Source organism: Mercenaria mercenaria, chromosome 7, assembly GCF_021730395.1.
Source record: "Mercenaria mercenaria strain notata chromosome 7, MADL_Memer_1, whole genome shotgun sequence".
Taxonomy (NCBI): domain Eukaryota; kingdom Metazoa; phylum Mollusca; class Bivalvia; order Venerida; family Veneridae; genus Mercenaria; species Mercenaria mercenaria.
Window position 1 is genome coordinate 5,409,518 of NC_069367.1, and position 25,178 is coordinate 5,434,695.

Here is a 25,178-nt window from a genome sequence, read left to right on the forward strand (position 1 = left end):
TAAATTCTGCAAACAAATCGGCTTGTATTTCACAAGTAAATATGAACAGGTAAGAAAAAAATCTAGTTTGTACTTTTTTACCTATTTGGTAGACAATGTTTTCTGTTTTCTTAATTCTGTGTGAGATTAGACTCCAAAACAGAAAATATCGACTAACAGATAGGTAAAACTTCTTTGCTTGGCTTTTGTCTAGCCACGATACTGCAACACTTCTGTCTCAAGAAACTCGAAAAATACTTTTTGCTAAACAATTTATTCGCCCTGAGGGAAGTCAGCCTAAGTAAGAAGCTCATGGGATAAATTATTTAACTCATCATCGATGTGTCTATTCGGTATCAATTGCTGGATACCAAAACATCTCTTCGTGTGTGTACATGAAAGCTTATTTATGGTCACCATTGGTAACCATTCGGGCGGCTCCTGTAAATGACTAATTTTTAGTGGAAGGGCAGTTCAAGATACAAAAGACGCTACAATTCCATGTTTTGTAATGCTAGTTATTCGAGTTGGAAAAAATGGGAGCTCGAAGTAACGACCTCTTGTTTCGTAGTCAGACAGTGTTACTGGAACATTGCGTTCTCTATATTGTTTGTATTTAATCTTACTTATAGTTGCTGTGGGGATTGGCGTCTCCTCCAGAATAATGTTTCTAATTTCTAAGATTTCTAATTTGATAATACGATAGTCCAAGATAAGAAGTGGTTGCGATTCCAGGAACTTCAATGGTTCTTTAGCGTGTCATATGTAAAGCAATACTACACGGGACTTTAATCCTTGTGTTAGTGATTTTAGTTGGAAGAGCTGGGACTCGAACTCGCCTGGTTTCGTATCATCCGCTCTTCCTTAATTTGTTGTTTATTCATTCATTTGTGTTTTATGGCGGTCCATCCGACTTCTCGCCTACAGAATAGCTTTTTGCTATGTAGAGTATGGACCTCGGAAATGTCTCCTAGCATGCCTTAAAAAAGGGTTGTTTTTTTAACATAAAAATTAAAGATAGTTTACCTCTAAATCTGTGCAATTTTCATACAGTATAAGCCAAAAGTCAAAATATTTAGAAACCAAAATAAGTCCTATTTAACGGTCCATAAGATCTAAGTTTTTGTAGATCTCTACTACAAGGGCTGTTTAACCGCTGTCTGGAGATTATGTTGCCCCTCCCCTGCTCCATATATCCAACGTTGAGCGTAGGGACTGGAAAGTTCGGGGTATTCTCTGTATGGCGTGATATTTACCGTCTTCTTTCGAAACGAATGGTCTCTCTGGAGGCAACTTCCCCCCTGCTTCTACCAGGACACCAGATATCGCTGTAATTAACCAAAACCCACAAGGTACCCAAGTCCTATTATTTATCTTAATGGTTAAAACCTATTCCCACGTTTTTGCTACACAATTTTACCGTCCCGTTGACAACCGGCTAAACGGATGTATGTCGTCACTGTTTCCATTCACAAAAGAATATATCATATTGTAAATGTAATTACAGTAGAAAAAAATGAAATAATTACAATGTCATGTATTAAATATCCGTAGCGAAATATATATACAGGTATAAGTTGAGCTGCGGTTAGTTAATGGAGGTCGAAGTTTCGAGTCCTGTCACAGGCGAATCTTGTAACTGAACGGTTAGCAAGCTGCCAGCTAGTTTAATTATGGTGACAGTACCTGCATTAATTAATATCGGTAAATTATTAATTGATCAATGTCTGCAGGTGTCTCAGTAGCCAAACTGGCAGAAATTCAGTAGGGATGACATTAGGATAAAAGAAAAATATGCTGTACTTTATATGTTTTAATTAAGCAATGAAATGATTTCATTTTACATTTTACATTTTTGCAATCAGTGTAGCCGCGGAAAACGAATAATCAATCTCTACTTCCAGGCATACACCGACTTCCACAATCAGGTGTTTAACCACCTAATATGATATGCACAAATATATTTCACTATTGTATACATCACCCCAATTACAGCAATATATTAAATAATGTTTCCGAAACAAAACACAAAATTTAATTGACTTAATATTTAAATCGCTACATGAACGAGCAATACATAATATTTACAATGTCAGACATTCATGGTATATATAACAAGAATATTTAATGTCCAACGGGCCGCAATGCTGATCCCGTTACGTTTTGACATGCCGCCTCATTGTTTCAAACAATACAGCCAAATTAAAACGGATAGCACAAGCAATTTCAAAGTTGCGTGATAGACAAAAGCTAAGTGTTACTTTGACCTCTAAAATGCGATAACGCCATTTATCCGGATATCGAAGAATAAAGCCTTGACTTGGCTAAGGAGATGAAATCAGTTGTTTATTTAATTTGAACCTCAACGTTATAATCTTTCAAAAGATAAAACATTCTATTTAAAATGCCGGCAATTACAATTATTTCAAACAATGCTTTAAAATCAGCAAAAAAATATGCGGATATTGTTAATAATTTTTTTCAGCTAATTATATATCATATTATATTAAAAAAAAAAAAAGAAAGAAAAAAAAAAAGAAAAAGAAAAAAAGAATACGGAAAACTTCTATCACTGGAAATTTTATTAAAACTGATTTCCCTGTCCGGTAAAAATCTTGAATTAGGTCCGTTCTTATCAAATAATTCTGGCAAAATCAAGCACAAGGCGCTAGCATTTTTATCTTGCCGAATTTTCTACGTTTTGAAAAATAGGGTTTTATCAAATGTTATATTTATAGACAAAATCTTGATCCACGTGCAGAACTACCTTAAAACTCTACTTCTAACTTACCCAGGGGAGTTACACCAAGCTCACCATAGATCACACATTGTTTTGTATTTTGTGTGAGGTAAAGATTTAGTTAATAATAATAAAATTTCAGCTAAAAATGATCAAAATGGTTATGAATATCCGTCAAATTCTGTCTCAGTTTACTCAAATTTGCAACGTTATTAATGTTTTGTTTCTATCTCTGTTAATAATAAAGAAGAATTTTATTTTCATTTGTATTTCTCCTCTATTATAACTACTACTTACAAACTAGAAGAAATGTTATGAAATTGTGGTAACAATGTGATAACAAAAAGCGTCATTGGTGTATACTCTGTATAAAAAGAACATTTAACGTTTGTTTGAGGCCTAACTAAACTAAAGGAACCAGCGTGGGAGCCATCTAGTCGCGTAATGGCTGCCAGGTATTTGAACACTAATTTTTCACTTGGCATGGCAACAGAGGTCTAAATTGAGGCTAGTTTTTGTTTAAATTTCATTGTGGATGTATTGTTGACATTTTGGTAGGAAAAATGGGAGAGCAGGTTGTATTTGGTGAAGTCAAGCTCAGTTTTAGTATGAGTAGTACTTCCAGGTCACAGCAGTGTGATTTTGATGTCAGTTTACAGTAAGTAAATGTGACCCGAGAAATCTCTCTTAGAAGATACATGACCCCTACTTTTCTCTTCATTTTATATCAGTTTTATCATAACTCTTTAAAATGAGGTAAGGATTTGTTCTCTGAAATGGGTCTAGCTATGTTTGGTAGCTGTTTGAAAAAGGTCAGTTTTATATAGAATATATAGGGAAAACTATTTGGGCTATTGTGATCTATAAGAAAATGTGGGCAAAAATTGAGATTTGTCCAGATATTGATATAAATGAACTAGTTTAGTCAGATTTTGATAAAAATGAGCATTTTATTGAAATTTTGCTGCAAAAATTGATAAAAACCAAAAAAATCACATTTTTACTGTTTTGGGGGTATTTAAAAAAAAAAATATGCAAATTTGCACTCTAATTTATGCCCATCTATATCTTTCAGAGGGGACATTTGGTATATTTCAAAGTGTTAATGTGTAATTTGCTTGCAAATTATGGTGAAAATTTATGAAATAGGGCAAAAACCAGCTCTGGCTAGAAGAACTGGTTAAAATTATGTCGCGACATCAGTTTTGAAGGAAAATTGGCGCAGGGACCCGCGTTACTGAAAATGCCATAAAACCTGGAAAACTGATTTATCAAGCTGAAACTTGGTATTTTTCATGCAGATGTGTTACTGGTACTATACAAATGAAATTGAGACTTTTACAGAAAAACAACTTTTTCTGGTAATAATCATTTACACCTCTGTTTTTCTTATAAATGGTATTCTCTTATTTTCTCAAATGGGGCGAGATAATAAAACGTTTGCCTTTATTGATATTTTTGATATTTTAATATGTTTTAAACAAAACATTCTTACGTGCATCAATAGCAGATAATGATGTGACGTCATATAAAAGTTATGCTTGTAACTCGTAACACAGTGTCAAGTTACCGAATTCGATTGTTCTATTCATATATAATTTGCGAGCTGTTCGATAACTAGTTTATGAATACTTTTCAAAATTCTAATAAAAAGGAACTAATATCTATACGTTCCGCTGCCTATGCAACACTTTCTAACCATAGGGGTAAATTGTAACTGCATATGATCCGAATGACGTATTACGCTGAAAATGTACTTACTGTAAAATAAAAATTATTTGCGTTGTTAGAATCGGAATAATAAATATGTTCCAATAATTTTATCAGTTAATAAAATAAGAGCAGTCGTTCGGATGCGAATAATTAAACCACTCGTGCTACGCACTCGTGATTTAATTATTACGCATCCAAACTCCTGCCCATATTTTATTAACTGATAAAATATAGGAACAGATTTATTATTTCTTATATCAAGGATCAGCACTAACAAGAAAGCCACTAAATGAAGAGTAGCGAAGGACTGTTCCAGTGCTACTGTCACAGTAGACGTGTACACGATCTCCTTTCACAAGATGAAATGTAGCTGCTCCTGTAGCTGTTCCCCAGCCGTCTGTTGAATACTTACTACTATCTATTTTTCCCTGCCGGGAATACATATTGACGTAAGAAGAACCATTCTTTCTAATGTGACAAGTTATGTAATTATTACCACTACCACTTTCAATTATATTTGCGATAAAAGAATATACTCCAGGAATGTAACATGTAAACATGCCAGAGGAAGAGTTGTATTCGGAACCTTCGTTTAGGTGAACGTGAGAAAATCGTACTGTTCCACTACTCAGTCTAGTCGCAGATCCAACCAAGAAAGCTGCCTTTGTTCCTACAAGAGATAAAAATATTTTTTCACGATAATCCAAACAAAGATTGTTTGACCCTGAAGTCTAAATAAATAGATGGATATCTCCGACAGCTAAACTGGCATAAAGTGATACATGTGTATTGCATATGAAATATTGGTATCGTATTCAATAGTATATTTACCCCAATAAGGCTAATTGTATGATAATCTTATTTATATAACTTAAAGACGATGAAAATAAGTGCAGAAAACAATACTATAACTAGACTTGGACTTAATTGTATTATCAGACCTACTGCTGTACTACTTTTTTGTCAGAGCATAATTTTGCAGCTACTAAACTTGAAGGTGACCCAAATAAATTTGTCATAATGATAGACTTCGAGTCGAGTGGAAGAAATGTTTAATAACGCACAAAGAATGAAAATGTCTTACTTGGACAATGTTGTTGGTTACACAGGCGTACATCAGATGAACTGCCATTACATAAATCTCCACCAACGGAAGGTTTTGGGTTGTTACAATTACGTTGACGTGATTGAAGTCCTCCGTTACAGCTGGCGGTACAACTTGTCCATGATGTCCAGGATCCCCATCCTCCATTTGTTACTGAAAGATAACTTGATTATATACTTATCTGATCTTAACCTGTTTCATTAGTTTTAATTAGTCATATATTCAGATATGAAAGGATTACTACCTAGATTTGAAGACTGAAGAATTTAAAAGAATGATCGGATATGTGTTTAACTAACCTTTTAAGACAAAGTAAATGTGGAAAGTGAATATTTTCAAACAAGTAACGGATACTTATCTGTTTAAATATTCGCAATGCTCCTTACAGAACAATTTAGATAGAGCAGAAAACAATACCATAACTCTGTTTGAACTTTATCTTATTATCGGACATTCTGTACATTATTCATTATTTTTGTCAGAGTAATATTTTTGCAATTACTGAACTGGAATGTGATTCATATAAACTTGTCAAAATGATAGACTGTGAGGAGCGAAACAAATGTACATGTACGTGCAAAGATGATTTCGACTGTTATGTGAAAGACTATTGAATAATATTTGATATAACTATATTGAATAACAAGCAAGAAGTAACAGATAATTATCAGTTTAAATACTTAAATATTTGCAATGCTCCTTACACAACAAAATTTCTATAATAATTATTTGTATATGATTTCTTATAATTATAATGCGCCGGTCCAGTTTGTGCCATTGACCGGTCTGTAAATCTAAAGTCTGAACTTGAACAGAAATACGAAAATTTATTTCTGAGGACATGTATTTAAACAAATTGAGTCACAACCTCGGACTTCGGGTATTAGTTTCTAATATGTACTTTAGTATTAGTTTCATTCAGTTTGTGTATATTATTCTATTACCGTATAGTTTATGTCGTTTTCATAAAACTAACCTGGACATGATTGCATGTTACACGTTTCAACTTGATAAGAATCCCCTTGGCAGTATTTTCCTTGTATAGATGGTAGCGGGTTGTCACATGACCTTGACCTAGACCGTATACCATCTCCACACGTTCTGCTGCAAGTTCTCCAAGCTTGCCAAGAGGACCAATCACCATCTGTTGTAATTAAAGTGTGACTTGATAATAATTTCTTTGCTACATATATGTTTCCTTTTTATATATCGTACATATGTTCTTATCTTAGTAATTCCTTGTAGTATAACCTTAGATCTAGCAACGATAAAAAGAAATGATATGTAATGTAATTTCGTCCTGAAATTTAAAAGGTTCTTTCTGTCTACACTTATTGTATTAACAAATATCAAAATATTCCTAAACTGAAACGCGCTGATATCTAACTAGCGTCGGTCAAAAGTGAAGCTCCATTTGTTTAAAGAATAAAGACAGCTTGGTTTGATTACAATTTATATTATTGAAACTGCAAAATTAAATGTTCTTATAGAAGAGATATCCTTTTTTTTATAAACATTTACCATGACAGGTATTAGCTAAACATATTTGGTCGTCTCTCGAGTCCCCGAAACAATGATTGCCATTGGGTCCTGGATATGGCGCTGAACATGATCTATCTCTCCTCTGTAGACCAATACCACATGTGGCACTGTAGCTTCCCCATGTGTTTCAAGTTGCCCATGCTCCATGTACTAAAACAAGTATGTCATTTCAAACGTTAACCGTCTAAAAAGTGTCAATTTGCTATTGAGATAGACCCGCAGTAAGTTTACAGACTGAAAAAATTCGTCGTCTTGTAAGCATTGAAAAAAAGTGTGCACAATTAAAGAGAACTAGAGAGGAATAGATATTTATTTCATATTAGACAAGTACACGGCCAGTAAACACTGGCTCGTCCTCTTTGAGGAGATGAGTTGAAATAAGAGCCAATGATACTTCCGAGGCGGCGCTAATGACCGGAACTTTATGCAGAATGTAAACAAAAAAGAAGGGTGAGTTGATTATTTCCTTTCTCAGATAAATGTAAGGCCCTATTTCAAAAACAGCCAATGTAGTTCCACTCAGAAATGATTATACTTTTTATATATGCAGGCCATTTTGCAAGGTAAATGCATTCCTTGACGTGAGAACTTTTGAAAGTTAGAAAATAGAGCAAGACCAAACCAAAAGTAGACATTTTCCCATATATTTCGCCCTAATTTACACAAATTTAAGATTTTTTAGTCACTGCATCAATCTTGCTGAAAAGCATATATTGGTACTGCATGATTTATGTGGTTTACTAGCGTGTTTATCCCGTACATGTCCATTTAACACCATGTGGAGGAGCCATCGACGCAGAGGAGGCGCTAAGAACCGGAGTGGGAGCCAAAGCACCATGAAATTGAGATTTTTTTAATGTATCATTAATTCTCACATACCAGAGCTTTATCATGGTTCCCTTTGATTGTGACAAACATCTGATGGATGATATTGTAACAACATCCTATTCATTTTCTTAGAATGTATTGTGATATATTTGCTCTTCTTTTTTTCTTTTTCACTTGTCTAATGATGGGCTATCATGGCGTTATAAGTTGTATAATTATGATATTTTTTATGAAAGGGACATTTCCTAATGCACAGCGGTTTTCGTGTCCAACGCATTTTGAAATTTTTAATAGTTAGTGTTAACTTTTTAGTAGTCTTGAAATGCAATTGCAATATGTGCTTCACTGGGTACTTACAAATGTTAAATAAATATTTTTGTTTACTTGTAAATTACTTAGTTCGATTACATATATATGAAAATGCTAACACTCAAAATACTTCTCCCAGATATTCTAACGATAACGATGAAACTGAAAACGTTAGATATTTATTCCCCGGTCGAACCGCACGTTTTATATAGGGTTTGTCTTATCCTTGTCCGTTTGTCAGTCGTTCTGCAGTCAAAGTCATATTGAGTTATTATTTAGTACTGGGAGTTTGTAAATATAATGGCATCTGTTGAGGCAATATTTGCTGTCAGACTTTGTTTTTAATTAATGCTACACAGTCAAAATGGGTATTGACCGTTACTGAGGTTACAGTTACAGAATTATAATACAGTTTTCTAATTTTATTTAAAAAAACGTTTGTAAGGAAACATGTATGTTGATACTTAATTTCCAGCTAGCGCGATTCATTGATTTACCGATCCTATTCTGAGGAATACCGAAAAATATCATTTCTTATATTTAAATCATATAGTATCACTACCTTAATCGATTTTATTTATGCTTTCAAATAAACTCTTAAAACATTTGTTTCTCAATGAATTAGAAAAGACATAAATATACTGAAAAGATAAAAAAAACATATTAGCAAAAATATCGAGGGAGTTTTATAAATAAAGTGTACATTCTAACATGACTAGCAATGCTTAAATCGTCAAAACGATATTATGTTTACGTCACGTGGACGTTGTATTTAGCGCCATGTATGCACCCAGAAATAGCGCTTCAAAGTTTAATCAAATATTTTACTTAGTAGCAAGTATAAAACCAAATGTCAAATTGCACAACTGTTTTGCTTAATTTACAGATACACTAAGCTGATTAATGGCCTTGCAGAATAAATAGCCATCATTTCCGCAAGAAGTATTACTATTTCCGGTCCTGATGTGTGTATTGTACAAGCGAACAATCGGCGATAATACTTTACATTTGTTTGTGCAAAGGAGATCTGAATGTATTCACTTTAATGCTGGTGACAGCCGTTCTCTTGCGCTTCTTTTTATTTGGGGTGCTCGTGGTTACATTTCTAAAGTGTTCGTGTAAATTTGATGTGCTTTGCTGTGTTTTATTTTCACTTCTTTTACAATTGTATGTTACGTCGTTCTTTTTCTTTGTTAATGATAACCCTTTCCTACGTTTGCCTTTAAACAGACCCATCTGGAACGAGCAAAAGTAATAATATCATACAGAAGTGAGAATCCTTTCTTTGCGATTCCTTTCAAACATTTACATTAAAATTGACCATTTATCATTAAACTGTGTAGCCGTTGCATTGATACATACACATATTTTAGCTCGAAAAAGTAGAGCTATTGCACTCTCACCGGCGTTGACGTCGGCGTTGGTTTTATTTATAAAGTCAATTATCTCTGTTACTATCAAAGCTATTGACTTGAAACTTAAGATAGTTATTTACTATCAAAGTCTACACCAGGAGAATTAATCTCTATAACACTGATTTGAATTTTGATGGAGTTATGCCCCTTTTTAACTTAGAATTTTTGGTGAACCCTTTTGATAGCATCAAATATCTTTGTTACTATCAAAGCTATTGACTTGAAACTTAAAATAGTTTATTACTTTCAAAGTCTACACCAGGAGATACGATCCCTATAACTCTGATTTGAATTTTGACAGAGTTATGCCCCTTTTTTAACTTAGACTTTTTGGTAAAAGTTTTTGGTTAAGTCAGATAGCTCTGTTACTATCAAAGCTATTGACTTGAAACTTAAAATAGTTATTTACTATCAAAGTCTGTCCCAGGAGAAATTAACCTCATAACTCTGATTTGAATTTTGACAGAGTTATGCCCTTCCTAACTTAGATTGTTTTGGTTAAAGTTTTATAAAGTTTTACTGACAAAGCTCTAATTCAGAGTCAAGCACTGAGAAAAGTCGAATGCGCTGTCTTACGGACAGCTCTTGTTATTTTAGGTAGAGTATGTGCATTTGGGTAGTATAATACAATTTCAAGCATCAAATTACAAACATTAAAACGGAATAGATATTACAATGCGAGAACGAAAACGCTTTATACGAGTGTTAATCACCCAGGAAAAGAACTGGTCAGTGGCTCCCACTCTGGACTTTTGCGCCTCCTCCAAGGCTTTGGCTCCTCCTCTTAGCCAAAATTGAGCATAGAGGGGTAAAACCCGCCGTTAAAACACATAAATAATTCAAATTTAACATACCATTATGAGAAAAATTGGTACAATGTATGTCTACTCTTATTTGTGTAAATTAGGGCGAAATATATTGGAAAATCTCCACTTTTGGTTCGAACTTGCCCCATTTTCCAACTTTCAGAAGTTCTCACGTCAAGGAATGCATTTACCTTGCAAAATGGCCTGCATATATAAAAAGTATAATCATTTCTGAGTGGAACTACATTGGTTATTTTTTTAAATAGGGCCTTACATTTAACTGAGAAAGGAAACAATCAACTCACCCTTCTTCTTTGTTTACATTCTGCATAAAGTTTCGGTCATTAGCGCCGCCTCGGAAGTATCGTTGGCTCTTTTTTCAATTCATCTCCTCAAAGAGGACGAGCCAGTGTTTACAGGCCGTGTACATGGCATTCTATAGGTGTCGGGTTATAAATGGCCGTAAGTGTACAACTGGGAATACTGCGACATTCTCGTTGTTTTTCTTTTTCTTTGTTTTGTTTTTTGTTGTTTTTTTTTGTTAATGTTTCGCCTACATATGCAAACGACTGTAATGTTATTTTCTTTATGGTCTTGTGTCAGTGAACAAGCATAGCGTAAACTAAGGAATACCTGGACAAGATTCCTCGGTACAAGTCTGTGCCTCCTGTGACATTCCTGCACAGTCGTGGCCACCACCTGAAGGACTGGGTTCTGTGCATTTGCGTATCCGGGTCTGAGTACCATTTCCGCATGTAACATCACATGACGACCATGTCAACCACGTTGACCAAGATCCATCAGCTGTAACCAAATATATTAAATTGCATACTGATTTGAAGAACACATATACAATAGATTGAAATGTTGTTCCTAGACAAGTGTAACTGTTAGTTAGCAAGAATAAGGTTTATTTTCTTTACTATTTTGGTAAACCCAATATCGTTCCGATATTTAGATATAAACATTGTCTTTACGTATATGTTATGATTATTCCAGTTAGGTCAGTTCTCCAAATCACGTAATATATTCTAGCTACAGACAGAACCTACCCTAGAGTTTTTTAAATACTAAAGTATGTACATATTGTACCATAAATTTAAAAATAAAGCTCTTATAAAGAATTACCATAACTACACAATCCACAAAACCTCTCACAAACAGTTTTGGCATGTTGGGTGTCAGTACAGATGTTAACAAGGCTACCAACACTTTTGCAATTCATTTCTGTACCATCAGAGCATTCTTTGTCTGAAACTATAACATTGGTTCGGTGTCAATTTCCTTTAATCTTTACAAGATTATAAACATGCTAACACAGAATATTAGAATAAAACTGTGCTGATTTATGATACAGCTGTTTTTATATATACATATATCAGCACGCTGCATTGTGACACCTAACAAGAGTTTATATGTTTAAGGTGCATGATATTGACCACGTCTGTTTGATAGCACTTCATGTTTCCAAAGAATCTTCTGCTTTAGATAAAGTTGTTCAACTTTTTGGAAATATGCATACTAGAAACTTATATGAGTGTTGACAAAGCTGTCTGTTACAGTGTTGGTTCTTGCAACATTCTGAACAAGTTCCCATCGAAGCTGATCGACCAACAATAGATCCGGAACCAGCGCTGTTCCCGTCTTGTATTATCGAACTACATTTCTGCAAAATGGTCATGCATATCAATTACATTTGCGTCATTTCTACTGGCAAATGTTCAGATAATTTTTATACAGGTAATTTTCGTTTGATTGTAGTCTGTTTAATTGATCTTAAACGTTTACAAAAATGCTCTTTACCGCTTCTGCTCGGCATCCAAATGAATACAACATTCCGTGGGGCGTCTGAATGTGGTCGGAGAAACAAATCTAAAATAAAGAAAACGTTAAACAGAATGTCATTTTTATCCGTATACAATTGTCAAACTACACATAGTTTGACAATATGTATATTTTAATAATAGACATAATTTGATATCAATTAACAATACCTTCTTTGATTGAAAATAAGAACAATAAAAACACTGCAAAAACTTCTAAAATTTATATCGAAATTAGAATGAATGAGTTACGTCTGTTAGGAGATAGTGATGCGTTATCAATTTTGACAAAAGGTCAAGCAGTGTCCAGATGAATAAAGAAAATATAGTATTTCCTTTTTATAGAGTTAAAAACTTAGTATCTGACTCAGTCATATCAGATAAGCAATTGTGTACGAAATGCTAATATTTTACTGGACATGACATTGCTATGTAGAAAGGTGATAAACGTTCATAAAATGTATGCATACCTCTCCTGCATTACAGGTTGTTGTAGATTTGCATTCGGACACGTAGGTAGCATTGGTACACGTGTAACAATCAAGGGCATCTAAAAAGTTAAATGGCAACTTTCATACACACAGAATATGTGACTAGTATCCATTTGTCTTAATACATCCATGGAAACAATACACTTTCCATACAACTAAAATGATTTAATAACTTCTCTAATAATTAAATGATTCTCAGACAAAATATGATTTGCAATAGATATCGTAATAGAAAGTCCATAACACGCCAGCAAACGTTATCTCTATGACATTAAAATAATAAAATATGCAAACGATATGTAAAGTCTGAAATATAAATTTATTTCAAATGGATTTAACTTAACGATTCTCATAGAATGTGACTTGTGACATATTGTACTGACCTGTACATGCTATAGTAACTGCTAAAAACACCAAGGCAAAACAATCTGAAATATCATAAATACTCAATGTTTAGTTTCAAATAACTGCATTTATTAAAAGCTTTCCTACGGCAAATTGAATATTAATTAGAAGTACAAAATATTTAGGAAATACTTTTTTTTTAAATTTCATATTGTTATTACATGTCAAAGATATAACCTTTAAACGTACAACGAACAAATTGTGGAAATGATATAAAAACGATACCGAAATATTTTAACGATTATTTGAAAATATGTGGATACATACAAAGACGAAACTCCATTTTCTTTGTTCCTTAATTGTCTGAAGTAGAGTAGACAATTTACTTCTCAATCGATTTGTCCAAACGGTTACACCAAAATGAAATTGTTCCTATTTTATCTCATCTTATATAGATAACATTTTAGCAGCATGACAGACATAAATTATGAACTTCTTCATGATTGCTAATAAATCGTGAGGTAAGTGTCCTGGTTGTCTGGTTCAAATTATCAGGCCAAACCTTAAAATGGTACATAATGTTCATTCCCAAGACACCAGAGGTTTTGAAATGAGCTATGGGTTACACGATTTAGATACTAAACTAAACTAGAAGTAAGTTGCACTGAAATAACAAATTCCCTATTTTTCTTATCTTGTAAGAAGTTATATAACATTTGAACGATTTAAATGGCACAGCGTGACAAACCTACAATCCTAGTACTGTTTAATTAATCATAGTAAGGTAATTGTCCTTAGACTACAATTCAAATTATAGAACAAACCCTTTTAAAACGCTTTCTGTTCTTTCCCACGACACACTAAGTTGTAAATCGTGACAAGGGGTTACACGATTGAAATCTAAAGCGAAACGTCCGCCATTACATTGTTGTAGTGCAGTTGATGTCTCTGCTGTCTAACATGTGTACATGTATTCGTATAAGTTTGGACTTAAAATAAGCTTTAGCACTGCATTAATTTGAATTTTATAATATTTTCTATCAATATGTAACACCTATGCCAACTTGCAAAAAATTGGTCACACAATTTCAGAAAAGCCCTTAAATCGCAATATTTAATGTCATCAATTAATTATTGCCCTTGAATTTGTCCGAATTACTTTTTTCACATTGTATATAAGATACGTTTCTTGAGTTAACTTCATGAAGCTTACAGAGTTATGACCCTTAAGTTAGTCAAACTTGCTATACGTTGTATTTTACTTTGTCAAGGCATTAAATTAGCGGCCACATTTATTGATAGTCCAGTCCTGAACACTTCCTGTGTTAATTAAGGCTACAAGCTAATTTTTTATATCAATATTCACATAAATGTTTGATGTGGTGGAGATACCGCAACATGCTACTTTCATGGCAAGAAGACCGCCAAAAACTGTGTAAAGGCACATACAATCACTTTTTTTAGTTATACTTTATGGAAATGGAAATGGTTTTGATCTTGATGCCCATAAACGATAGAAAACAAAATTTGCCACAAAATAAATTCGTTTGTTGAAACGTTCTGTGATGTATATTAAAAAGGTTAAAAATTGGTCTTCAAAATGATGCGAAAAAATGATTTAAAAGCTACCGTTGTTATAAACCTTGAATTCTGTTATTTAGAAATTCCGTGATACTCGCAGTTATCAGAAAACTTATACCAATTAAACGTACACTATAAAGCATTATGTTCACAAGAGCTAGGACAAGACTGATAATGTACAAAATTGCTTTAATAACAATAGAGTTATGGTCCTTGAATTAATCAAAATCGCAATATAAATAGACTTTGTCTTGTGAGCAATCTTCATTTCAAGATCACGGATAAGATTGGTAATTGAAAATATTGCTTAAGTAAAATAACTTAGATCAAACTTGCTATATTTTCACTTTGTTACAGAATATACATGACACAGCCTTAAATAATTAAAATTTACAAGCATTCAGATGAGCGACAGATTGTGGTCAACCTTGTCCCACTTTATAATTTACTTCAAATTTCTGAATTGTGTATTAAATCTTTGGAAAGCTTGATTTCCATCAAATTTATCAAGTAAAACTCCAACCGACATATCATATTTTAGGAGCGCGCTTGCTTGCCCAAGTGCAATGTGACTGAGGTGCCATTGTAAAATTTCAGATGCTACTAAACCTGTTTGAGTTTCAGTTTGGTAAAAGTTCATCTGGAGAAGTCATGTTAATCCAGTTGACTATGGATGCACATCCGTTTGTCCCAAGGGGTTCAGAGACATCAATAACAAAAATCCTAACTCCGAGAGATGTTTCTATCCTCTTTGCTGAATTCTCTTGTAAAAACAACAACAAACAACCATGACGTAAGACATTAAATGGACCATACCATCTGCCCAGTGTCTTCTTTGGATAATTCCAGACAAGTGCGGTTTTATAACATACGTACGTTCAGAAGAATACTTTATAGAAGTTACTTTGGTGTATAGCGCTTTATAACAAAAGTTTCCAAACATCTATATTTCTATAATATTTAGAAGATGCATAACCCTTACAGAAATAATTGGCCTCTTGCTACCAATAGCAGCTAGGTAACAGTTAAGTAGCTGCTACCAGTAGCCGCTAGCTAGCTGCTATTGAAGGTTTTTCGTATGCAAATTAGTTTTAATGCTACTAGTAGCGGCTACCTGCTACTTTTTACTGCTTCATAGCTGCTGATTGTTATCTGCTACTATACTAGCGGCTAGCTACTACCTTTTCCTGCTACCTAGCTGCTATTGGTAGTTTTTTGTATACAAATCGGTTTTCTTGCTACTAGTAGCCGCTACCTAGCTTTTCTTGCTCCCGAGCTGCTACCACTGAAATTCTTGCAGCTTATTTGGTGGTTGTCATCTAATCATATCCTATTAAGCTATTGAAATCCGTGTCAAATGTGGTTGGCAAATAAATTAAATCAAAGCACTTAGATTACTGTAAGAAAATGAGCATGAAATTACATTTGTAAAGTATACCTACCAGGGGATTTGGGGTACTAATTAGGGACTCTTCCATAGTGGTCTGAAGAAGAGCATAAATTGTCATCGGAACACCTCAAAGTATTGTTAGATACTGCAAATAAACAAGGGTCATGTTATTTACATGACCCTATCAATATTTAAGAGCAAAATTATTCTTTAAGATACACTGGAACAGCCAATATAGTGCAGGTAAGAGCTTCAGGTTATGGTGTCAACTCTTTCCTCGTCTATGCTGCTAACCTATGGAATTCACTCTCACAACATTTCAGAGAAGAAAATAATTACAATCAGTTTGGGAGTCTATTACACTCTTGATGCCGGGAGGGATATACCTGTCCCTTTTGTTCTGACCCCTTTCTGTCTTCTGACACTCGTTTTGATACATTAAGTTCCTGCTTGCTGTCTTCCTGATTTATATGTACTACATATCTGTGCTTGGTTGCCATATAGTTGCGCCATATGGGTGCTATATGTGCCATACTGGTGGGTATGTGCTAATTGATCTTCAGTAGTGCACTGCTTTGCTAATGTGTGTATGATTGCAATCTATATATGTTTGATTTTTGTTCAGTACAGTTGTCGGTTAATAGATACAAGCAATAATGATGGTAGCTTTCGCGATACTTTAAGAATTATCTTGTTAAAGCAAAGGTTTCGGAAAAGAGATTTATCTAAAAAGTCGAAAATTTCCTGAAAATATCAGTGCGATTATTTACATTATTATCTTGATTTGGTACTTAGTGCCCATAGCCTCTATTCATTAGCTAGATAGCTATCACGAATTTTTTAATTTATCTCGATATTTAAAACATTTGCGAAAAGTTTATCTCAATAGCATAAACTTTCCCGGAAATCTAATTTATAGCGATAATGTTTTCGGGAAAAAATGCAAACCTTTGCTGGAAAGTTTAGAAAATATCACCGTGGTAGTTACCATGCATCTTGTGGCAGTTCTATACATTAACGCGATATTTGCGCTAAACATTTTCATGAAAGAACTAGAAGATGCTTTTGTAAAAAAGCGCATTTCTCCCCCTATGCATAGTCATGATAGGCAAGAAGTCATTAGGGGACAGGAGCGGAAGTCGAAGATACAATAATGGTTGGCTGCAATAGGGCTCATCTACCTGACACGTCCGATAATTCCACTTAGTTCAACATATTGGGCCGATTGGTTCTCAAGTCATTGATCAGAAACGGGTTTCCATGTTCAGACCTTAGCCTTTGATCGTGTTACCCCAAAGTCAACAGCTTAGCTCAAGTGACCCCGAAAACAATAAGAATAATTTACCCTGTAAGTCCTATCATCCTAGGAAGTTTGAAGGTTCTGAGTCAAATGGGTCTACAGTTATTGATCTGAAACCGTTTTCCATGTTCTGGTCCCTTTGAGCTTGACCTGTGATCAAGTAATCAATAGGGATCATTTACTCTGCATGTCCTATGAAGTTTCGACATTCTGAGTCATATGGCTCTCAAGTTATGTTATTGATCAGAAATGGTTTTCCATGTTCAGGACCCTGTGACCTTGATCTCTGATTAAGTAACTCCAAAAATAATAGGGGCAATCATTACTGTAAGCCCTAACAACATATGAAGTCTGAAGGGTCTAGGTAAAATGACTCTCCAGCTATTGATCGAAAATGAAGTGTGATGGAAGGGCGGCCCCTTTTTATGAAGTAACCCCCAAAATGATAGGGATCATCTACTCTGTAAGTCCTATCACCCTATGAAGATTTACGGTTCCTTGTCAAATAGTTCTTAAGTTACTGATCGGAAATTGATTTCCATGTTCTGGCCCATGTGAGCTTGACCTTTAACAGGGTGAAACCAAAATCAATAGGGATCATCTATTCTGCGTGTCCAATCATGAAGTTTCAACATTCTAGGTCAAGTTGTTCTCAAGTTATTGATCGGAAATGGTTTTCCATGTTCAGGCTCCTTTGACTTTAAACTTTGATGTAGTGACCCCAAAACAAAAGGGGTCGTCTACTCAATACGCACTGCCATCCTATGAAGTTTGAAAGCTCTAGGTCAAATGGTTCTCCAGTTATTGATCGGAACTGAAGTGTTAGGACGAACGGACGGACGGGGCAAAAACAATATGTCTCCATAAGAAATAAAAGTATTATTGTGATAACTACCTAGCTATCTCCAGGCAGAAATATGCCACCATACAAAGCCATATTTACTCCTGCTTTAAAGAAAACTTGTATTGTATTATATTGTATTTTTGAGACATATTAATGATAGATTTTCATATACAATGTACATCGGTGAGGATAACCTCGCTTTGATTGATGTTCTCCATTTGCAACACTATCATTATTAGTTTAATTATTCACCTTTTCTCCACTTCAGCATTTGTATAGAAATAAAATACGTTAAATGTTACAGATATAGAATAATATCTCCGTAAAATTTAATATGTCGTGATAACATTAATTGTTAAATATAAATAATGTATATGTTTTTTGTTAAACACGTAATTTATATATCGATAATCCACAAGGTTAAACTACATTTGAAAAAATTGTTGTGGACTATCTTAAAGTAGGTATTCTAAAAACATTTTATAGAAAATACATTTGCTATTCTTCAAACTATTATTTCATTTGTTAAGGCAATCTTTTTGAAAATGTTAAGAATTCATTACAAAAAAGATTTCTGCTCCATTTAGGGACCTCCGTTGCCGAATGGTTAAGGTCGCTGACTTAAAATCACTTGCATACTGCATAAAAATTACATTTGGCCTCAACATTGCAAGCTGAACTTAGATGTAATGCTTAACGCTCATTTCAAGCACTTTTTTTAACTTTGATCTTATCTGTATTTTTTTCAGTAAAATCAATTTCTTTGGAAATGACTGAAACTCGCAGATAAACTTTAATTATATATAATGTACCATTGTAAAACTATTCTTTTCATCACGCGATTTTGAGGACAAATGTAATTTAATAATTTCGATACATTTATAGATTTGAACATCATTAAATAAGTATATTGTCTGTCAGTTTACAGGTTATCTGTTAATATACCACATTTTTAGATAATTTGAAAGCGATTGAATACTAACCGAATAAGGACCTACACTACAGTAAAATGTTGAATTCCCCGATTCCCCCATTACTATTATAATCTTGTTTAAAGTAGTACATGTATAACACCATGGGTGCAACATGCATCGCTCTTACGGCCAATTATTCTAAATAATGGCGCAACAAATACCACAAATAGCGTAAGGAACATATCTGCAGCAAGGTTATCTATGTCGAGAAATAGTGGAAAGAGCTCTTCAGTTAGGGTAAAAAAAATGTGTAAATACAGTCCCTGGCTCGCGGATTTTTCAAAGTGCTTTCCCGCGACTGGACCCTAGCGTGGATGCGCTTTTTTCCCTACAACCCCGTAATACATTTTACAGCTTCCAACTCGATCAAAAGCAATGAAACTATTGCGGTGTATTGTGAAGACATATCGCAGCGCATCGCGGTGAGGTACCGGTGGTTCGCGGTGAATTGCGGTGTATCGCCGCGATTTACAGGTAAGAAAATGGCGCTCTAAATGCTACATACAGAGTAGAATGCATATAAACTGACTGGATTTCCAACATTTATGATCAGATGATAAGGATAAAAAATGAAGTAAAAATGGCATTTCATCATGTTTAATAATAATTATTTCAAACATGTTTCAGTTACATGCATTTTCGTAATGCAAACTTTATCTACGTACAAAATTTTGAACAACTATCTTTGTATAAATTAAGGCATTATTTGTACTTCAATAGTTTATCTGTCAACTTAGGTTATTCCTTATTTGGAAAAATTCGAAATGTATTAAAATCTATCATGTTTTACACTGGTGCAGGATATATTCCGCTTTCTATACTTTAGTCTTACATTACATTCAGTACGAGTGTATATACTTCGGGGGCGTCTTTTGCCGAATGGTTAAAGTCGTTGAATCTAAATCACTTGTCCCTCGTCGATATAGGTCGAGCCTCACTCGGGACGTAGAATTCTTCATGTGAGGAAGCCATACATAACGGAAGGTCGGTGGGTCTACTACTCCGGTGGCCGTCCTTGATGAAATAATGCAAGGAGGGGACCGGGGGTCTTTCCCCCATAAAAGCTGGAAAGTCCCAAGCCCTTAAAATTTTTGTCGGTGCCCACGTTAATCCAACAAAACAAGAAAAGTAAAGTACTTCATGAAAATTAACTTTTGCTTGTTTTGGGGGTTTTTTTGCGTTTTTTCAACTTTTTTAAATTAGAAGGGGCATTAAACCAAAAACAGTCTTCCTCGATTCTGTAACAGTACTAATTTTTCTCCTTTTTTAAAAATGCCACCTCTCTAAGGACGAAATGACCTCAGGACAATGTTTTAAAATCGTCTTGGGAACAGTTCACAATACGCCCCCGTGACCCATGAAAAGCGCCCCTCCTTTTTAAGTAAAGCGGTTGGTCGAAAAAATAATTGAACGGGGATTTTTTAAGCGAGTTTTAAAGAAATATTTTTGATGGTATTGTCGTTAAACGTTTTTTTATTTTTGAGTTTAATTATGTATTCTTTATAAATTTTCGTCCATAGTTTGGCTATAAGTCTGGCTCTGGGACTTTGAAAGAAATGATTTTTCTTAAAAATTTAAGTTTCAAATTTGTCATCCCATGAACATAAAAACAGGTTTTTTTTTTTTTAAGCTATATTAAAATTGCGAAATAAAAAAAAAATTTTGTCCGAGGGGAATTGAATTCGCCCCCCTTGGGCAATAAAATTTTTTCCAAGGTGCTTGGGCCGGAAAGCCAAAATCACTGTTCTAAAACTTTTTTTTTTTGTCTAAAGGGGGAACGTAAAATTTTTGTCTCAGTTTCATGTGCTCGGTTAAAATTTACCATTACTCACTTGGGTTTTTTCCCACCAAAAAGCATAAAATGCAATATGAACTATAACTGTTCGGTGTGCTATAAATTCAGACACAGAAAAAAATGATTATAAAATGGGTAAAGCTTTTGCTTGGTTTTTTCAGCCAAAACTGCAATTATTCTTCTATTTTTAGATGCACAAACGTTTTTTCTCTTAAACATTTTACCCCCTGAGAAACCCAGGCTTCGTAAAAAGTTAATGAAAATAAAATTATCTCGCCCTTTGGTATTTTCGGTGAAAAACTGCTGGAACAAACTATTTCTTTGTGTATACTTAAAGTTATGAAAGTCCCCTTTGCTAACCCATGCGGGCTACTTTTTTAAAAAAGACTGTCTGAAACTTTTATTAAAGGACAGTAAAAAAAACCCCCAATTTATATTATGTAATCAATTTATTTGAGTTGGGGAACGGGTATCGAAGCACAACCCTTTGTTTTTTAGATTAAAAACTTTTAAAAGGAACATATAGATTTCTGTCTGTTTGTAATTTTTTTTTGAAACCCGGTAATGGGCCCCTCTATCCAGAGGATTTTAGAAAATTTTAATTGGGGGTGGATGCGATAGTCATTTAGATCAATTTTTAAGTATTATCAAATGAACTTTCCCCCAATTTTAAATGGTTTTAGTAAGGAGCGGGGGGGGAATTTACCTGTTTTTTTTGCAAGTCGTTTTCCCACAAACCATTCTCCTTTTTGTTTTTTCTTTGTTTTTCTTAAATTTTCTGTTCAATGGCAGTCCACTGAGCTCTCCCCCCAAAAAAAAGTTTTTTTCGGTTTTTTTGAGTATATACGCGAACATCCCGAATGGCATCTCTTAAACAATTTTTTTTAAAACAAAAATTTGAGTTTCCTTAAGGTATGAAAATTCAAAATTAAAGGTAAAAAAGTCCAAATATTTTAAAACCCTAATAAGTCCATTTCCGACCATAAATCAAAAGGGCAGTGACCGAGATAAAAGGTTGTAATCGTTTTTAAAAGGGGGGGTTAGCCGCTGTTGCTTATTGCACCCCACGGTGAGCGTAGGAACTGGAAATTTAGAGGGAGGGGAATAATGATTTATGCAACAATCAACAAGGTTTAGGATCACAATTTAAAAAAAAATATGAAATATATTGAAAAAGTTGTAAAAAATAAAAAATTGGATAGAGGGTAAAGTTCGGGTTTGGGAGGTGAAAAAGTCCCGGGTGTATTGTCCCGGAGGTGTAAAGACCTGAATTCTTCTTTACAACCTTGACATGACAAATGACAACCGGCGAAGACGTTCGTGTGTCATCGCTGTTTTCATTCACAAGAGAGTATAAATAAATTTGTTAAATTAAATTAATTAAATAAAGTTTAAAGTAATGGTTTTACAGCTGTCAGCAAACCGGGGGTCGCGGTTCGAGTCCGTCAGAGGCGACTTGTTCTAAACGGAAGAAAGCCGGTAACAGGTCAGTTCCCGTCATTTACCCTTATAATTTTTGCTTAAAAAATTTTGGGAAAAGAAATGATTATGTTCAATATCTGTAAGTGTCCAGTTCCATATGGCGAAATTCTGTGGGGATGACGCAAGAAAAAAAAGAACATAGTGCTGTGTTTTATATGTTTTAATCAAGCAAGAAAGTTCTTTTTAATTTTACGTTTGCAATAAATGCAGCGGGGGAAAACGAAAGTCTTTCCCTCTTCCGGGTTACACAAAATTTCCGAAATCCCTAATCAATTCTTTAGCCATCAAATGAAATACAATATTTTTAATTATGAAAACATCTCCAATTCAGAAATTTAAATTTTAAATACTTTTCAAAACGCGATAAAACTTCTTGAGTTAATTCTAAATCCTCATAAAACGAAAAATAAAACAAAAATATACAGCTCGTATTCAGGTTGTTAATAAAATATTTAATGTCTGTGGCCATAATGCTGATCCCGTATTTTTAAAAACGCCCCCAAAATGATAGGAAATTTAAAAGAAAGAATTTCATTATAACGTCACAAACACGATCCAAATTGTTTTTTAAACTTTTAGTGTTAATTAATTTTGAGTATAAAACCTATGTCATTGGGTAATATTTTCTTTCTTTCCCGGGAAATCTTTTTGCAATAAAACGGATTGAAGACATGTAAAAGTTATTCCCTAGACAAGATGTATATGCATTTCCTCCCTTTCCCTTGCCCTTTTTGTTATAGGGAGGGGAGTTGCCTAAGTGTAAGCCTTAATGTGGCAAAAAATTTTGCAGAAACATATGTTTTTCCGATGTCAGTTACCCCAGGACAAGCTTAAAAAATTTTGATTCATAAATTGCAAAACCCTTTTAAAAATTGGGGGCCCGGGACTTTTTGCGACTTTTGTTCAAAAAGCAAACACTGATGCCAAAAAGATATTGCTTATGGTGAAAACGTAACGGCCGGGAAAAGTTCTAACATGAGTTTTGACCCCTAAATGTTATTGAGTTTTGGTGCGCCCGGGATTTTGATACAAAAACTCCGTACATTATGCAAACAATTTTACTAAATTGAATTGATTTTTTGTCAAAGTTATGCCCAAAGGCAAACTTAAAAGTGACATTTCCCCTTAAAGTGCGATAGTGATTTTGGGTTCTGGGGTTTTGCGGGACCCTACCATGGGGAAAATGCAATAAAGTTTTCATGAAGTAAAGGGTTTTCGGCCTGACAAGCTCAGAACGACTTTAGGGAAAATGTAGCTTGCCCTTTTAAAAAGGGGCAGTAATTGTGCCGCACTCTCCTTTTCGGGTAAACATACCAACTAAAAAAAGGATATGGATATAAATTTGGGGTCGGGAAAGGGTTTTAAAATCTCAATTGCCCCAATGTTTTTTGATCTTTTAGTTTAAGGGTCGGGGGTTTTGTGCAACACTCTTTTTTCTGAGGTAAACTTTTTACCCCAAAAATAAAATTTTTGCTTCATGCAAAAAAATTTTGGGCCCCGTGCAGACTGAGCTGTGTCCGTGACTTGGAAAAAAAGGATTTTGGGTTTGTACGTCCCTTTTCTTGGGAGATATAAATGCAATATACAAAATTCTATATTTTTTCCCGGAAAAAATCGATGCCGGGACGCCGAACCACATTGAAAATGCGCGCATGCACTTGCTATTTCAGCATTGTTAATTACTAAAAAGCGACCCAAACTCGTTGCGAATTATCACTGAAATAAAAGATTTTTTATTACAAAGTTATGGCTCTTTGAGCACGGAATTAAAATAAAAAAAGACTATAAAGCGTTTCACGTAATGGTTTTAATTTACTAAAGTTAAAATTTAAAATTTAACTGATTTAAATTCAAAGGTGGTTTGAACTAATTTTAAAGATTTTTAAATGAAATAGGAAATACAGCTGAAAAAATTTTTATAAATCAAAATGGGCCGGGCCGTTTCAAAAAACATTTTCAGTCTCGCTGATTAAAATGAAACTTAATTTTCATTTATATCAAAAATAGCATTTTTAACCCAAAATTTTCAGTTAATAATTATTTTAAAGTGATTTTTGGGTATTGAGGGTCAGTCTCTTTTGGAATTTAAGTTTGATTTTTTCGTTAAAACTGTATTAAAATTTCAAACTAAAATCAGCGAAAAATGTTCTGTGAACACGGGGCCAGGATATAGGTTACTAAAGAGTGGTAATTAGTAACTCACAAAACTTTTAACAATGTAAAAAAAGTTTTTATTTTACTTTTTACAGGCTAAATTAGTTTCTTTACAAAATAATGCAAAGCTTCCTGAAATTGTCGAGATTTTACTGTTTATAAGCAATTCAAACGCATCGCTCAAATGATTGTAATCACGTAAAGTACACACACGGTTTTCTTTCTTTTTTTAAAAAAAATACCAATTTCAATGTAGTTTGGGGTTCATACATCAAAACTTTAAGATGCAGTACCTAAAATATGGTAAAATAATTGACCGTCCATGTAAAAAACCCAACTAGGGGCTTTGCGACCACATGGCCAGCCCAGCCTGCGCATCCGCGCAGTTGGTCGGATCCATGCTGTTCGAAACAGTTTCCAATTCCAATAGGTTTTAAAAAGCAACAGCAGGATCCGCCCAGACTGCGGGGAGCGCAGGGGTCGGATCCATGGGGTGCACCCCACTATTTTGGGTTTTTGGCAGGGTCATAGGGGAAAAATTTAGTCTTATAAATAGGGTAAT

The 25,178-nt window shown here is 34.2% G+C and overlaps 1 protein-coding gene across 2 annotated transcripts in view; it reads right to left on the reverse strand.

The window, feature by feature from the left end:
• Positions 1 to 1,783: 1,783 nt before the first annotated feature.
• The window catches only part of LOC123555083 (thrombospondin-2-like), a 39,362-nt gene continuing 15,967 nt past the window's right edge, over positions 1,784 to 25,178 (reverse strand). The window contains exons 1-11 of one of the 2 annotated variants that reach the window (XM_045345648.2): positions 13,424 to 13,689; positions 13,135 to 13,179; positions 12,731 to 12,810; positions 12,241 to 12,309; positions 11,971 to 12,103; positions 11,566 to 11,694; positions 11,071 to 11,241; positions 7,059 to 7,229; positions 6,514 to 6,681; positions 5,517 to 5,690; positions 1,784 to 5,102 (exon numbers count right to left, since the gene is read on the reverse strand). In XM_045345648.2, coding sequence (XP_045201583.2) covers positions 7,207 to 7,229; positions 11,071 to 11,241; positions 11,566 to 11,694; positions 11,971 to 12,103; positions 12,241 to 12,309; positions 12,731 to 12,810; positions 13,135 to 13,179; positions 13,424 to 13,439 — 666 coding nt within the window. In that variant the 5' untranslated portion in view covers positions 13,440 to 13,689 and the 3' untranslated portion in view covers positions 1,784 to 5,102; positions 5,517 to 5,690; positions 6,514 to 6,681; positions 7,059 to 7,206. Of the gene's footprint in view, positions 5,103 to 5,516; positions 5,691 to 6,513; positions 6,682 to 7,058; positions 7,230 to 11,070; positions 11,242 to 11,565; positions 11,695 to 11,970; positions 12,104 to 12,240; positions 12,310 to 12,730; positions 12,811 to 13,134; positions 13,180 to 13,423; positions 13,690 to 25,178 lie in introns of those variants that run through there. The other variant, XM_053547420.1, reaches the window with a different exon arrangement.